A 17155-nucleotide genomic window follows, 5' to 3' on the forward strand; every position below is an offset into this window, starting at 1 on the left:
ATCTTGTCCCGATGCTGCTATTATGCGGATAATAGCAGCATCAGAGTGATGCGGATAACTCTTGTCCTCCTCCAATTTTACGACCAAATTATGCTGCTATTAGCCGCCTAATTCATTTTAATGGGGTTTATGAAAGGGGTATAACTCTGTGCTACTAAATTTATGTGTGAAAGCTAAAAATGTCGTTTGTTTATGTTGTTTCTTGCATTTGCTTTATTTGCTCATTTCCCATCCTTTGGATGCTTTTTGTATGTGACAAGCCACCCCAGAACCAACAGTATGAAAGTGAATTCTGGGATTTGTATTGAGATTAAAAAGCACATCCAATCAAAGTTTTTGTGATATATATGTAACATGTCAAAATTTATCAATAACAGCCAACACCAGTCCTTGACTGAATGCAGAAAATATTCAGCAAGAACTTCAAGAAAAGGGAGAAAATAACATTTGAAGTTATTTGTTACCCGATTTTGATCAAATTTTCAGCATTTTGCTATGTGAAGTTCACTCTATTCATATTGAGATATTGCAGTCTGGACCATCCGTTTAATATAAAACTTATTCAAGTTTCTGAAAAGGGCGGGGGAGCTCAAGCTGAGGATTACAGGTAATACTTAATTTCTTTCAAAAAGTTGGCTATCATTTTTATAATAATAATGTAACAGTAAATTTTGCTGGGTTTATTTTATTTAATCTGTACTCTTACATTTGGCTTTCCATACTTTATTGTTTACATTCAACTTGTTTATTTCCATTCCAACTCATCTCATCCTTCTTTCCATCCTCACAATCCACATACATTGTCATGATCTCATCTTTCATTCCATCTCCAATACATCTCACATAGCAACACAGGTTCATTGCATTTCATTCATTCATTCAGTTTCCCCTCAGTCATGCTTCTTGGTGTTCCATTAGTTTTCCACTCCACATGGTCTTATTGTTTAATTCTCATTAGGATTCAGTTTAACTCATGATCACCCTTCTCTATTCTCTGATTGGTTCTCATTCTTAAATAGTTCATTTTATAGTTCATACCATTTTCCTTGTATTTGATTAGTTGATTTCTATAGACCAGTTCGTACTTCATGGACAATTTTGGTCAAATGACCTTTGATTTCTTTCATCATGATAGGCAGATTTCAAAGCAAGATATTACGTAAGCTTGCCTTACATAGCAGGATGAAGAAATTGAATAGACCAGGTGACTAGAATAGCACACAAATGGACACTTAATGAAGGCATTTGTTGCATCCCTTCTTTGAATGCATATCTTAGCATGTTGCACAATGTACTTTGCAAACTTTGAAATACCAGTCGTTCGTGAAAGCATTGTTGTTTTTTGTGGATGTAAATGAAAACGACAATTAGAAAGAATATATGAATAATCAAGACATCAAAGTTGGTGCTTATCTCATTAGATTTTAAAGCACCATGTCACTTTAGTACAAATGACCTTCTTCTGATCATGCGTAGAATCTTTTGATCATGTGCAGAAAGGAACTACGAACTGGCTTATTATTATCTCATGTGGGTACATTGGCAGAACTTCCCAAACAGATTGGATTGGAAAGTAAAGTCAGTGTTGATCTGGACTTCATCGTGTTAACTTCTAATTTATTCTGTGTTCACCCTATCTTCAGTTTAATAATTTTAGTTTATTAAAGAAGAGCTTTGGAGATTGAATGTACAGGAGAGCACAGGAGACTGAGTTTATGATTATGGAAGTGTACAAACGGTCATGTTACAATAATAATGGGTACCCATTCACCTCACCTGGATCGAGTGCAGCACAATGTGGATGAATTTCTTGCTGAAGGAAATTACGCCATGACCCTCTGTTTCAAAGTAAGAAAACTTATCCACTGGGCCACAACGCTCTACAAAATCAAAAATAAAAACAAGTGGAATGCCTCTGGCCGTCTCACCTGCATCACGCGGTTCAATATAGCAGCAGTGCTGACTTTGAATACTACTCTAACTCGCACAAGATGTTCAGCGATACATGGTTACTCTTATGTCCACTTTTTATGAACTAGACCAATAAACTTACAGAGATATGATGGTTATTCAACAAAAAACCCCAACATGGCCAAAGTTCATTGACCTTACATGACCTGTGACCTTGATCATGTGACCTGAAACTCGCACAGGATGTTCAGTGATACTTGATTACTCTTATGTACAAGTTTCATGAATCAGATCCATAAACTTTCAAAGTTATGATGGTAATTCAACAGATACACCCAGTTCGGCCAAAGTTCATTGACCTTTGACCTTGGTCATGTGACCTGAAACGCGCACAGGATGTTCAGAGATACTTGATTACTATAATGTCCAAGTTTAATGAACTAGACCAATAAACTTTCAAAGTTATGATGGTAATTCAACAGATACCCCCAATTCGGCCAAAGTTCATTGACCCTAAATGACCTTTGACCTTAATCATGAGACCTGAAACTTGCACAAAATGATCAGTGATGCTTGATTACTATTATGTCCAAGTTTCATGAATCAGATCCATAAACTTTCAAAGTTATGATGGGAATTCAACAGATATCTGCAATTCGGCCAAAGTTCATTGACCCTAAATGACCTTTGACCTTGGTCATGTGACGTGAAACTCGTGCAGGATGTTCAGCGATACTTGATTAACCTTATGTCCAAGTTTCATGAACTAGGTCCATATATTTTCTAAGTTATGATGACATTTCACAAACTTAACCTCAGGTTAAGATTTTGATGTTGATCCCTCCAACATGGTCTAAGTTCATTGACCCTAAATGACCTTTGACCTTGGTCATGTGACATGAAACTCTAATAGGATGTTCAGTAATACTTGATTAACCTTATGGCCAAGTTTTATTAACTAGGTCCATATACTTTCTAAGTTATGACGTCATTTCAAAAACTTAACCTCAGGTTAAGATTTGATGTTGACGCCGCCGCCGTCGGAAAAGCGGCGCCTATATATAGTCTCACTCTGCTTCGCAGGTGAGACAAAAACCTTATAAAAAATATTCTTTAAATAAAATCTAGAAATATAAAAATCAACAATATAAAAGTATTCCCCTCATCAAGCTTTTCTTCATATGTTTTCATTTTGTTAACCCATGTACATTTTCCGCTTCTCCAAAATGTAATATGCCTCATCAAGACAAAAAACAAGAAAATTGAATCCGCTATATTGAAGGGGAAGTTCACCCTGAAGAAAACTTTGTTGCAAAAATAGCAGAAAAAATAGTAAAAAATATTGGTGAAGGTTTGAGGAAAATCTGTTAAAGAGTAAGAAAGTTATTATAGTTCAAAATTTTGGATTTGTGATGTCATAAACGAGCAGCTGCCCCATGTGTTATCAATATGAAATCTATGAATTACAAATTTTGTATGGTTCCTGATGACTTAATTTTGTTTTCTTTTCATGAAACAGGTGTGAAATGATTTGTCTATTGATATACAAAAGTTACAGTGGAAACCATTTTCAATTTTCTGAGAAAATGACATTTCATTGATTTTTTACCATTCGCTATGTAGGAATGCTGCTCGCATATGACGTCACAAATCAAATAATTGAAATTCTAATAACTTTTTAATTATTTTATGAATTTTTCTCAAATCTTCGGCAATATTTTTTTTTATTTTTTCTGCTATTTTTACAATAAACTTTCTGTCAGGGTGAACTTTCCCTTTAAACTTGATGTAGATCTACATGTTACATGTATATTGATAATAAATCAGTATTTCATGGTCTGCTATTTGTTTTGTGTACATCTTATAGGTCCAGGTCTGCTGAAAAATAGGCTGGCAATTTAGTGAATCTTGCATAAAAAACCTTAGGCATATTGACTTACTGAACTGTGCGATCTCGATTCTCTTCCTTTTTTCAGTTAAAAATGAGTATTAACCCCAATAGTGAGTTGGGTTTTTCTTCCATACCACTTCTTAATTTTATCCAAAAAATATCTAAAACTATTTTTGAAATATAGAATATCAAAAAACTAAAGTTATTCCCTTCATTCCTTTTCTTCAAACATATAGTTTTATTTTATAGTCAACCTACAGCGCTACGCTTGCCTCCTCTTCAAACTCAAATTTGCCTCTTTAAAGAGGCAAATTTACTTGATACTGTACAGGATGTATATATAAAATTCCCGATCAAGATATTCATGGTTTATGGAATTAATTTTGATAAGCCACTGAAAACATAAATTTGTGGCTGATACATGTATATATCAAAACATTATCTGTCCCACATGCAAACTATGTCCCAGTGATGACTTGTGAGAGAGTGAGCTCTGATCATCATCATGCTGATCTTGTGTATCGTTCGATTTCGCATCCACATGGGTGTTTCATGAAAGTTGTCAGCACTAACTAAATTGTCAGTGCCAACTATTTTAGTGAAATCCTTGCTTTTGATTGGCTGAGAAGCATCAGACTCTGACTGTTACTATGGTTACTGTTGGAGAAAGACAACTTTTTAGTGCTGACAACTTCCATGAAACACCCACCTAAAGTGCATTAAAAATCTGAGAAGCAGGTAACCTTTTCAATTATTCAGAAATTTGTGACTTTGTGAGATAACTTAGTTGTGTCCATGCAGTGTCATGATTAGACCATGGAGCTGTAACAGTAAATTTTGCTGGGTCTATCTATTTTACTCTTTACTCTTACATTTGGCTTTCCATACTTTATTGTTTACATTCAACTTGTTTATTTCCATTCCTACTCATCTCATCCTTCTTTCCATCCTCTCAATCCACATACATTGTCATGATCTCATCTTTCATTCCATCTCCACAATACATCTCACATAGCAACACAGGTTCATTGCATTTCATTCATTCATTCTTATTGTTTAATTCTCATTAGGATTCAGTTTAACTCATGATCACCCTTCTCTATTCTCTGATTGGTTCTTATTTTTAAATAGGGTTAGTTCATTTTATAGTTCATACCATTTTCCTTGTATTTGATTGGTTGATTTCTATGATTATCCAATGTGGGTAGATTGGCAGAAGATAACATTGGAAAGTAAAGTCAGTGCTGATCTGGACTTCATCTTGTCAACCTCTAATTTATTTTGGGTTCACCCTATCTTCAGTTTAATAATTTTAGTTTAATTAAAGGAGAGCTTAGTTTGATTGAGTACAGGAGAGCATAGGAGACTGAGTTTGGAAGTGTACAAACGGTCATGTTACAACTGGTGCCAGCGGTGTTCCGTTGTCTTATCCGGACCTGATCCAGCCACGCCCTCACTTCATACATTATTACTTCCAGTCTATGCCATTCCTGTTTTGTCAGCATCGACATTTTCTCCCTCCTTCGTTGTATTTTTGAGCTCCATCCTTCTTCATGTATTTTGATACATTATTATTGGTGAGTCTACCTACATTTTGTTTGTATTTTACACCCTCCTTCATTTGATAACAGTATATAGTCCAGCATTCCAGCAGCACTCATTTTCTAGACATTTACATCATATAGCTCCTGGCTAGATTTTGTAATATTTATGCTACATCCTATTTTTGATGTTGGCTGAGATTGGTCGCCCTACTTCATCTGGTGTCTTCCTCTCATATGTCCCGACATATACCAGCTATTGGAGTCTAGATATAAGAGGTCTAACTCTTGTTGTAAATCTCCCTCCTTCAGATGTAGTTTAACTGATATAGATCTCTTTGCATCCAAACAATCTGGTGGTATATCTTCCTCCTTCATATTTGTGCTCAGATCTTGACATTAGCTTTGTATCTAAGCACTGAAGATCTATATTTCATTAATTTTTCTCTACTTGAGACAAGTATTTACTAGAGAAGAAAAGGAAATCTCCCTCCTTCATAATTATACGAATACCTCAAACCTATTCGCCTATTTCATCCTTCGTCGACATAGTCATGTTTCGAATTGAATTGCCAGAGTTTTTCTCTGGCGAAGATGGAAAGGACTTTAGACAATGGGTTAGGAGATTGGAGGTAGTTGCAGCGGCTGACTCATCAGTGGCCGACAAGCTTCAATTTGTCCTTCCCTCCAAATTGACAGGTCCTGCTTTCTCTGTATGGGAAAGTCTTCCTCCAAGTGAACGGGCCGACTTTAAACAGGCAAAAGAGAGACTATCCGCTATTTTTGGTCGGTCTGATTTTATTACTACATTCCAGTCATGTATTACAGCTCGAGTGAGGCAGCCGGGAGAGCAGATCCCTGTGTATGCAGCTGCCATTGCATCATTGGTCGAGGAAGCTTTTCCTTCTTATGGTGATAATGCCAAGGAAGGGGAGAAGTTCCGAAGATTTGTCGCTGGCCTGAGCAATGTTTTACAAGTGAAAATCCACGAAATGGGAGCAAATACTTTCCAAGAGGCTGTCGAGTTGGCTAATAGAATTGAGAGAGCTCATATTTTCGGCAGACAGACCGAAACCCCCAGTGCAGCTGTCTCTCCATCCGAGGAAACTTCTGATCACCCTTCTCTTCAGAAAGTTTTAGATCGTCTGGAAGATCTTGAGAAGAAAGTTTCTTCACTGACACTTCACCCTACATCTCCTCGTACCCGAGGTAGAGACAAATCGCCTCGTTCTCATTTCAAAGAGGACCGACGTCGAGCATTCAGTCCTAGTCCAAGGCGGTATCCTGATTTCCGACGGGAAAGAGAGACAAGCCCCGTTCATCATGGCTATGACTCCCCAGATTATGAGTATCATAGTCGAGAAAGAGCAGCAAGCCCCCTCCATCGTAATTATGCTGATAAATTTCGCCAACGATCGCCGAGTCCTCGTCGGAACTACAATGATAATTGGCGACGTTCACCGAGTCCTAGTGACAGACGAGACAGAGGAAGAAGCCCCCTCCGTCGTGATAGATACTATGATGACTATCGCCGACCTGAACGTCATGGTAATGTGGATACATCCTTTCGTCCTCATTCTCCAAGGAGAGTACATTTCTCTGATAGGCAGGGAAACGACCGTTAGTTGATGTTGTGGGCCAGCCATCAACTACCTCACCAACGGCCCCACCTATTGCTAAATCAAGTCTGCCCAGCTCAGTTCCTCCCTACATCCCTATCGTTGTTGAATGCAAGTACATAATGGCTTATCTGGATTGTGGCTCTTATATTTCCCTTATTAGTAATGAACTTTGGTCCAGCATACCTAATAATTACAAGGGGCAAATGCAGCCAATATTTTGTCATGCTACTTCAGTAACCAGACAGAACCTTGATGTTATCGGAATAGTAACGCTCACCCTTCATCTTGGAGATAGAAGCATCCAACAACAATTCCACTGTGCGAGAGATATCAGTCACCCTCTCATCTTGGGTTGGGATTTTTTTTCTCAACATCAAGCTTCGATCTCGGCACAGACATCTACATTTGAGATGCCGGGAATGTCAATTCCTTTGGCGGGCAAGAGACAAACCACCCCTCTTCGATGTAATGCCTTACTCGTTGACTCAGTATCCATCCCCTCGATGTCTGAGATGAATGTTCAAGCCAGACTACAGTCTCAACATGGCGTCACTCCCGATGGTTATGACGGACTATTCGAGCCTCAGATGAGAGAGCACCTTTCTTCTGCTGCTGCAAGGTCCTTATGCACAGCTCAGAATGGTCTTATCACAGTCTGTCTTATTAATCCAACAGATGATGATATTCAACTTCCGGCAGATTCACATCTTGGTCAGTTCTATTCGGCGACTGGTCAGGATGATGAAGAGTACAAGATAATTGAACCGGTAGTGGCTTCAACGCAGAGCATTTCTTATAAGATCACTGATCTTCTCCCTTCTTCGGGTCTCTCAGACGAACAATATCGCCGAGCTGAACAAGTCCTTTCAGATTACTCTGAAGTGTTCAGCAACTCTGCTAGTGATATTGTTCACACTCACTTAGCTAATCACCGCATACTCACAAGTTCTGAAGCCCCTATAAAGCAACGGGCATACAGAACATCGCCTGCTGCCAAAGTTGAGATCCAACGTCAAGTTAATGACTTACTTGAGCGTAACATCATCGAAGAGAGCCATAGTCCTTGGTCCAGTCCCATTGTACTCGTACGAAAGAAAGATAACTCTTTCCGTTTCTGCATCGACTATCGCAAACTCAATGCGATAACGATACGAGACTCTCATCCTATCCCAAGGCAAGACGACACGTTAGACGCTTTGAATTCCTCATCCTTCTTCAGTGTAATGGATCTCTCAAGTGGTTATTGGCAAGTTCCCCTTCACCCTGACGACAAAGAGAAAACGGCTTTTACGACAGGAACCAGCCTTTATCACTTTAATGTGATGCCCTTCGGACTTGTCAATGCCCCTATGACTTTCCAGAGGTTGATGGAAGTAGCTCTGCATGGCCTACATTGGACAAAGTGTCTGGTTTATCTCGATGATTGTATCGTGATTGGTAAAGACTTCGATGACCATCTCAACAACGTAGCTGAAGTTCTCGAACGTTTCCGGCTCGCTGGATTGAAACTCAAGCCAAGTAAATGTCAGTTCTTCAGAAAAGAAGTCACCTACCTTGGACACTGCATCAATACGAAAGGGATCCAACCCGATCCTTCCAACACAGCGAAAGTCCAAGAATGGCCTTCTCCTAAAACAGTCACACAAGTGAGATCTTTCTTAGGATTGGCATCGTATTACAGACGGTTCATTCCCAAGTTCTCACAGATCGCCTCTCCCCTCCATCATCTTACACAGAAGAACACACCCTTCATCTGGTCAGAAGCATGTGAGGAAGCCTTTCAACATCTCAAGATGGCACTCATCAGTCCTCCTCTTCTTGCTTACCCAGACTTTGACAAGGAGTTCAGATTAGCGACAGACGCTTCGAATGATGCTGTCGGAGCAGTCTTATCTCAAGTACATAACAATAGAGAACAAGTGATTGCATACTTTAGTGCCACCCTCTCTAAGACGCAGCGAAGATGGTCGACATTTGATCGCGAGTTATGGGCGATCGTTTCCTCCATCCGACATTTTCGCCACTTCCTTAGAGGACAGCATTTCACTGTGGTTACTGACCACCAACCCTTGCTGAGTTATGAGAAACTACCCATCCAAGATGATACGACAGGTAGAAGAGCTCGATGGATGGTAGAACTCCACTCTTACTCCTTTTCTATCATTCATCGACGAGGCAGATCACACACTAATGCAGACGCAATGTCTCGTCACCCTTCGACTTCAAACACTGATACGCACCTCCCTCCTTCGAAGTCTCATGTGTGTGCCATGAACATTAACAAGATTACTTGTTCAGTAGGTACACAAACAGGCGCACCAAGAGAGAAGCCTGAAGTAAATAAGCCTTATCTTCCTCCTTCGTTGCCTGAATCACCTGACTATCCAGAGTCAAATAGCAAACAATGTCTTCCTACATCAGAGACATCCTCAAAATCAGACGATGATGCTCGTCTTCCTCCTTCATCACCAGAGATCCTTAATGGCCTACGACTTAAAATCTTTCGTCATCAGCAGTTAGACAAAGATGTACAAGTTGTCAAACACATGGTGATTGAAAAAGTAAAACTTGGTCCTAGAGAAATACGCCGTTATTCACCAAGAATGAGACGTTTCCTATGGCAATTGAATCGTTTCAAGGTAGAGGATGGCATCCTTTATCGCACAAAGAGAGACCTGAAAAAGTCAACTATCCTCTATCAAGCTGTTATCCCACAGAGTTTGGTGCCTGAAGTTCTCAAACTACTCCATAGTCATCCTACTTCTGGACACTTTAGTACAGAGAGAACACTGTCTCGAGCCGAAAATGATATGTACTGGCCTTACATGCACCGAGATATAGTAGACCACTGTGAGACTTGCATGGCATGTGAGTCGTTCAGAAACCCAACTCCCTCTCATCAAGCACCACTACAGAGTGTTAAGACAAGCTACCCATTCCAAACGGTTTATGCTGATATTGCGATGTTACCCCGCACTTCCTCTGGTTCTTCCTACATCCTTGTAGTTGTGGATCACTTCTCAAAATTCATCAATCTTTATGCTATGAAGGATCAAACAGCTACCACAGTATCAAAACACTTGTTTGAAGATTATGTCAGGGAACACGGTTTACCTGATGTATTACATACTGATCAGGGACGTCAGTTCGAATCTTCTCTTGTTCATCAACTTTGTATGCAGTTTGGTATCAAGAAAACCCGCTCATCTCCTTACCACCCCCAGGGTGCTGGCATAGTAGAACGAACCAACCGTATCGTCAAAGACCAGCTGGCTAAATACTTGGCAGAAAGAGGAGGTGAATGGGATCAACATCTGAAACAGGTTGAATTAGCATACAATTCGACTGTACATTCTTCAACTGGGTATACACCTTTCTTCTTACTGTATGGCAGAGAAGTTCGCCTCCCCCATTCCGTACCATCCCCAGACACAAGATCGACTGGTATCACCCATCATCAGTATGTTCAAGATCTGCGTTCTCGCCTACATCGAGCATTTCAGTATGCTGCTTCACGCAATAATGCAGCTAGAGTCAAACAGCAAGCTACTTACAATAAGAAGGAAAGAAATATCCAATATCTTCCTGGAGATCTGGTTTGGCTCAACAATCCTGCTATGAGTAGAAGTAAGCTAGCGGCTAACTGGAAAGGACCCTACAGAATTGTTTCGTCTTCAATGGGGCCCACAGTTCGAATCCATGGTCTAGATGATGACAGGAAAGAGATGGTGATACACAAGAATCGCATCAAACCATATCGATCTTCCACGGACCCATCAGATGGTAACTCATCCAAATATCCTCCTTCAGGCAGACATCCTTACTTCAGTCAAAGTCTCCCTGATGGTCATACTCACAATATGACCAATCATCCTTACTTCATGCCTAATGGTCATACTCACAATATGACCTATCATCCTTACTTCATGCCTAGTGGTCACACTCACAATATGACCTCTCGTCCTTCCTTCACACCTTTGTCTGGCTCCCTTCCACCATCTTGGAGTGGAGGCCAGGCAAACCTCCCCAATGGTCGTCTCCATCCCGACGATCTACCCCAAAACTCTTCAGATGGACTACATCCATCCCGTAGTCCAGCCACTTGCTCTGAGGGACATCGCCTACCTAATGACCAATCCTTGGCTCGACCCTCTGATGACCAATCCTTGGCTCAACCCCCGGATGATGACCAACCCTTGGCTCAACCCCTGGATGATGACCAACCTTTGGCTCAACCCCCGGATGATGACCAACCCTTGGCTCAACCCCTGGATGATGACCAACCCTTGGCTCAACCCCCGGATGTTGACCAACCTTTGGCTCAACCTCCCCGCTATGACCAACCCCTGATGGTACCCACTATAAGAACTAGATCTGGTCGCTCTGTTAAGAAACCATCAAGATATAAAGACTATGAACAATAACATTGAACCAGATCGATCAGCCAAATTTTACGACATTCAAATACAGACTTTGTTAGAACATTCATCATCGTCCGAAGAATTATGAGATGAGAATTATCTACGGCAACACATTTTTTTTTTCATCGTTGAGAGAATTTCCTACCGATGTATTTTTTTTCCCTTTTGATATTCACTAGAAGGAAAATACATTTGCAGTCATTACTTGTTTGAAGTTTTTTAAAATCTTCATTACTTAAAATTAAAAACATTTAATGTTTTAACCAAAACAAAACAAGCGCAAGAAATGTTAAGTGGTAAAGTTTATGGCTTTAAATGATGTGTTCATAGGACTTATTTTCATTTTACCTCGATTGAAAAAAAAAAACACCTTGATAAGTAAAAGATTGAAAATGAAATCAGATATAAAAGCAGCAATCGGATTTCATGATTGTAATGCAATTTTGACTGCACTGTATTTACCCTCCAAGAATGTGTTGATACTGCATTTCAGGATTTTATTTCTTAAAAAAAAAAAAAAAAAATCTTAGCAAATTTTGAATGCAAAACAGTTTTCTTTGAATGATATATATATATATGCAAAATAGTTTTCTTTGAATGATATATGCATTCATGTCCTCTGACTGAGATAACATTTATCTGAAAGTAGCAAAACAATTGGTTAAATTTTAAAAATATCTTTAAATCAAAGGATAAAAGATTTTGGCAATACTTTTGATTGTCATGTAGATTTCATGAAAATTTACTCTCAGTCACTTTCTACAAAAAAAAATGCAATTATATTGAAGATTGGATTGTTTCGTACAAGGATTTAAATTTTGATCTAGAAAGTATTCGGTTGCAGAACTTATAGTACATATTTATATGAATATTCTTGAAAATATCGATTTTGCAACTAGCCATACTATTGATTAACTTGATTTTGCACACACAAAAAAGCAACAAAAAAAAAAATTTGTTTTCGTTGTATATCAGATATGGATACTTGATTTTGGAAATATAATGAAAAAAAAAAGAAGATTTTATCTCTATTCCATCAAACACGAAACAATATGTTTAAAAAAAATGGAATGGAAAATGATTTTGTTAAGACAATTTGAATCTTAAAGAAAAGAAAAAAAACAAGGACATAATGTTCATGAAACAAAACTAAGATTGGTTGCAAAGTTATTTGTTTGTTGATGCATGATCCATTTTCGCTTATGGCACTTTGTTGTATAAATTTTTTTTTTCCTTTTGGACAAGCGTATCTTTTTAAGGATATTGGTTTTTAATACTTGTGAAAAAAAAGGAATATTTTATTTAAATTCACAAATATCGAAAGAAATTAAGTTTGGAAAGAAAAAAAAAAAAAAATACTCATGCAACAACAATATGCTGATACATATTGTATTAATATACATGTACATGTACACTATTTGTACTTTTGCAACTAACAGTCAGATGGCCATTGGTATTAATTAATACTGATTTGAATAATTCTTATTTCTCTTCGAAAGAAATATCGAAGTCAAAATATACATTTTTTTTTTCATTTTTTGAAATCGTCTGTTTAGTGACGACCGTTATAAAAGAAAGCAATTATTACATAGATTGGGTTTGGAAATATGTCAGTTCTGCTGATTGTTGCAAAAGTAATGACTTATTGATATTACTGTGAACAGTTGAAATTTAAGGTTCCTTCATTATTTTTTTTATCCTCTTGAATTTTTGGCCAGTTAAAAAAAAAAAGTTTGGTAGAAACATGAATAGAAACTTAAAAACTTAAGAGTGTATATGAAAAATGAGGACATTTTTAATGAAGAGGGAATCTTATGTAACAGTAAATTTTGCTGGGTCTATCTATTTTACTCTTTACTCTTACATTTGGCTTTCCATACTTTATTGTTTACATTCAACTTGTTTATTTCCATTCCTACTCATCTCATCCTTCTTTCCATCCTCTCAATCCACATACATTGTCATGATCTCATCTTTCATTCCATCTCCACAATACATCTCACATAGCAACACAGGTTCATTGCATTTCATTCATTCATTCAGTTTCCCCTCAGTCATGCTTCCTGGTTTTCCATTAGCTTTCCACTCCACATGGTCTTATTGTTTAATTCTCATTAGGATTCAGTTTAACTCATGATCACCCTTCTCTATTCTCTGATTGGTTCTTATTTTTAAATAGGGTTAGTTCATTTTATAGTTCATACCATTTTCCTTGTATTTGATTGGTTGATTTCTATGATTATCCAATGTGGGTAGATTGGCAGAAGATAACATTGGAAAGTAAAGTCAGTGCTGATCTGGACTTCATCTTGTCAACCTCTAATTTATTTTGGGTTCACCCTATCTTCAGTTTAATAATTTTAGTTTAATTAAAGGAGAGCTTAGTTTGATTGAGTACAGGAGAGCATAGGAGACTGAGTTTGGAAGTGTACAAACGGTCATGTTACAGAGCTATAAAGCTTCAGGATTAGACCAAAAGCTTCGGTCTCTGTTATGTAATTGGCTGTTCCGCTGACCTCCATTGGCTTCACTCACCTAATACAGAGACCAAAGTTCTAGCTCGATCTGTACAGGAACTCAATGGTCATATGTTTACATTCGTGTTTTAAGTTTGGATAAAACAGGTAAGTGAAGTTGCGCAACAGTAACACTGTTTTCCCCCTTTTAAGTTTATTTTCCACGTTTTGGTGCATTTCAGGCCAAAACGCGTAAACGGAATAACAATCTTTATTTTAGTACTACTTGGTATATAACGTTCCTCCGAAATATGATACTCCAACTCCAAGAAGTTGGAGGTGTACAGTTCTCGTTATATATTTTTATGAAATAAAGTCTAAGACAAAAATTGATGAGCCCCATGGCAATCGGGGGATTTTGCATTGTTAACCCCCTATAATGGTGGCTGCATGATAGCGAGCCGTCTGTGTACATGGAGAAATTAAAAAAATAAAAATGTTAAAAACTCCTCGAAACAGACAGCTGGCAGCTGATGTCTATCATTCATACTGTCATCATGACAGTATGAATGATACTATTTGGATTTTAATCACTCCATCCTTAATACCAGTAACAACGGCCAAATCGTGGTTTTGGGAACCACTTGTAGATTTGTGTACATGCACTTGTGTACAAAGTGAATGGAGTTAAGTTGGAAATAGGGAACCATGCAGGTGCCCGAATAAAATACTACTGGCAAGTGAACGGTTGTTCCTAAATGCCGTAACAAACATTATTGTCATTAGTTCAAAAAGAACATCAAAACAATGTCTTTGTTAATGCTCCTTCACTCACTCCATAGACCATAGTACCAGCTCTTTTGACTCCCTCCCTCCAACCCTCAGTCAGTCCCCCTCCCTCCAACCCTCAGTCAGTCCCCCTCCCTCCAACCCTCAGTCAGTCCCCCTCCCTCCAACCCTCAGCCTCAGTCAGTCACTCACTCAGCTCAGCTACATCATGTATGCCGCCCTGGACCGGCGCCCAGGCCGCGCCCTTGCCGCGGCGGCTGCCGCGCCACAGAGCTCAGAGACAGAGCCTGCATGCGCCAAGTCCCATGCATGACTGTTGAGAGCAGTGCGCGGAAGCTAGCCAAAGCCAGGCACGCACACACAATGACACATCATCATCAAAATCAATCAAAGTTCCCATAGTTCGATTCAAATTCTGTCTTAACTTACAGATTCACGTCACTCACCTCATTCCCAAGTAAAAGTTCTTTTTTTATGAGCGGACCGTCTGATCTTACTGACCAATAGACGAATTTCATCATGAATATTCACTTACTGCTTCGGCGAAAGTCCAGTAACTTAACGTAAGCAGACGATATATGTCAAAGGTCATCATTGTGATTATTTACTGCTGTTACATGGATTTCTATTGGTTCGTATAGAAGGGGCGTGCTAGAACTTATGGAAGACTGATTTGCTTGTTTTCTTGATGTTTTATAAATCGAATAATATATTTCATTGTGCAATAGAAGTGTCAGATGATTCAATAATACAACTGCCAAGTCTGTAGCTAGTATCATTCATTTCGAGTCTACTCTGAAACTTGTAATAATCCACATTCTCAGAAAATTGACCAATCAAACTTGCGCTTTCTAAAAGGGTGGGCGGGTTACATTTCCTCTAGCAAGACGAAGATGGGCGAGTCCAATTTCTGTCTCCGAGCCGAGTTGATTAACTTCTTTATTTACTAGATTTCCCCATCGTTCACCCTTTCCAAAGGACCTTTGTCGGCTTCCCCTCTGTCATTGATTAAACATTTCATCAATATTTGAATATTATTACTGGTGAGTATGATTTCCAAATCGATGTGCTGCCACACAATTGGTGTGATTGTGATCTGCGATAGTGCGAGTGGGAACGGATTTGTGTGACATGACTGAGCTGAGCCTGAGGTCGAGGTCTTTCCTTTAAATTCAATCTGTGTCCTGTGACCACACTGCACTGGCCAGTGCAGTGCCACTTCTAGCTTCTCTTGTCATGCAAGTTGTGGTGCACTGGTGTGACTGTGGTCGTGTGGAGTGTGGGCAGTGTATTTGCCCCGGGGACCCCGACACGTCTTCAGAGACAGTGTCGGGGTCCGTCCTGAGTTCCTCCATGTATTAGGGTGTCTGGAGAAAAAAATTATTTTTCTTATTTCAAGAAAATATCACATTTTCTTTGTGAATTTGAAGAGAAATGACCTTCAGACTTACAGAAATGTAACATTTTTGAAAAAAATCCAATTATTGGCTGCAAAAAAGAAGAATGAAATTAGGTAAATTTTCAGCATTTTTCTGCCATAGACTGTGTAGTTAAGAAATGGACACACACAAATCCAAATTTTTAGCTTCCGAGAGCTGTTATAAATTTAGTATTAATGCCAAAAACTTGTCCATAAAGAGTCAAATAGGATTTTTTATGCTCTTTCTGATGGTATGATTTTTATAAAGATTTGGAAACCAGATCACAATGAAAAATTGCGACAAAGTGAAAAAATTGTGCAAAACAGAAATTTCATTTTCCCATAGAAAACGCATGGGGAAATGGCAATCTCAACACACACAAAAATAAGGGTTTGCAATTTATCTCTAAATCCTTATTTAGAATGATCATATAAACTTGTCCTTACTGTCAAAAGAAGCCCCTGAATTTTCTCTTTCCATACATGCCAAACACAAGTTAATAATCAATTCAGATCACATTTTTCTAGTTGCCTGAACATCCCGAAAAATATGTGCCATATTTTCCCCTAAATCAGCCTGTTTTATGCTGACACTTTTCAGTGTGGCTTCAGACACCCTACTATGTATTCTCACCGGAGTACAAAACTTCGCGATGTTTGGCATTAGAAAACCGGTAATAGGCCTAATAATGAATTAAAAATCTAACGATTAATATCGATCTTACCTAAACAAACTGTTCCTAAATTAGCTTAACTTTCAATTAAAACTGATGTATACAATTCAAAGAAATCCTTCGAAAGAACGTCAATTTTCGGACTTTTGTTCCAATCGCGAGATCGCCATGTTTGAAGAACGTGAAAATAGTTTCTGCGCATGCGTATATAAATATTCATAAGATGACGTCTCTGCCTTTACAAAACAGTTTAATGAATATGCATGTAAGTCAAAACTTTCGGCAAGTCGCCTCGATTCAGTTACATCGTGATTTAGGCATGTAATTCAATACCATTTTTTCATTTTAATTTGAAAAAAAAAATCTGTATTAATGAAAAATAATTTATTTCATATATATTTCTATTTTGTTACATTCTGTGTTTTTATAA

General features: G+C 38.4%; 2 protein-coding genes across 2 annotated transcripts in view; one reads left to right on the forward strand and one right to left on the reverse strand.

The window, feature by feature from the left end:
* Nucleotides 1–15181, reverse strand: part of LOC121414210 (quinone oxidoreductase-like protein 1) — an 85652-nt gene extending 70471 nt beyond the window's left edge. Inside the window, exon 1 of the mRNA XM_041607296.1 lies at nucleotides 15078–15181. Within this exon, the coding sequence (XP_041463230.1) occupies nucleotides 15078–15152 (75 nt within the window). The 5' untranslated portion in view covers nucleotides 15153–15181. The remainder of the gene's footprint in view (nucleotides 1–15077) is intronic.
* Nucleotides 15182–15488: 307 nt separating this feature from the next.
* LOC121414208 (intersectin-1-like) overlaps nucleotides 15489–17155 on the forward strand; it is a 102705-nt gene continuing 101038 nt past the window's right edge. The window contains exon 1 of the mRNA XM_041607293.1: nucleotides 15489–15674. The gene's annotated coding sequence lies outside the window, so the exon portion shown is untranslated. The remainder of the gene's footprint in view (nucleotides 15675–17155) is intronic.

The sequence above is a fragment of the Lytechinus variegatus genome, chromosome 4, assembly GCF_018143015.1.
Source record: "Lytechinus variegatus isolate NC3 chromosome 4, Lvar_3.0, whole genome shotgun sequence".
In the NCBI taxonomy this organism is placed as follows: Eukaryota; Metazoa; Echinodermata; class Echinoidea; order Temnopleuroida; family Toxopneustidae; genus Lytechinus; species Lytechinus variegatus.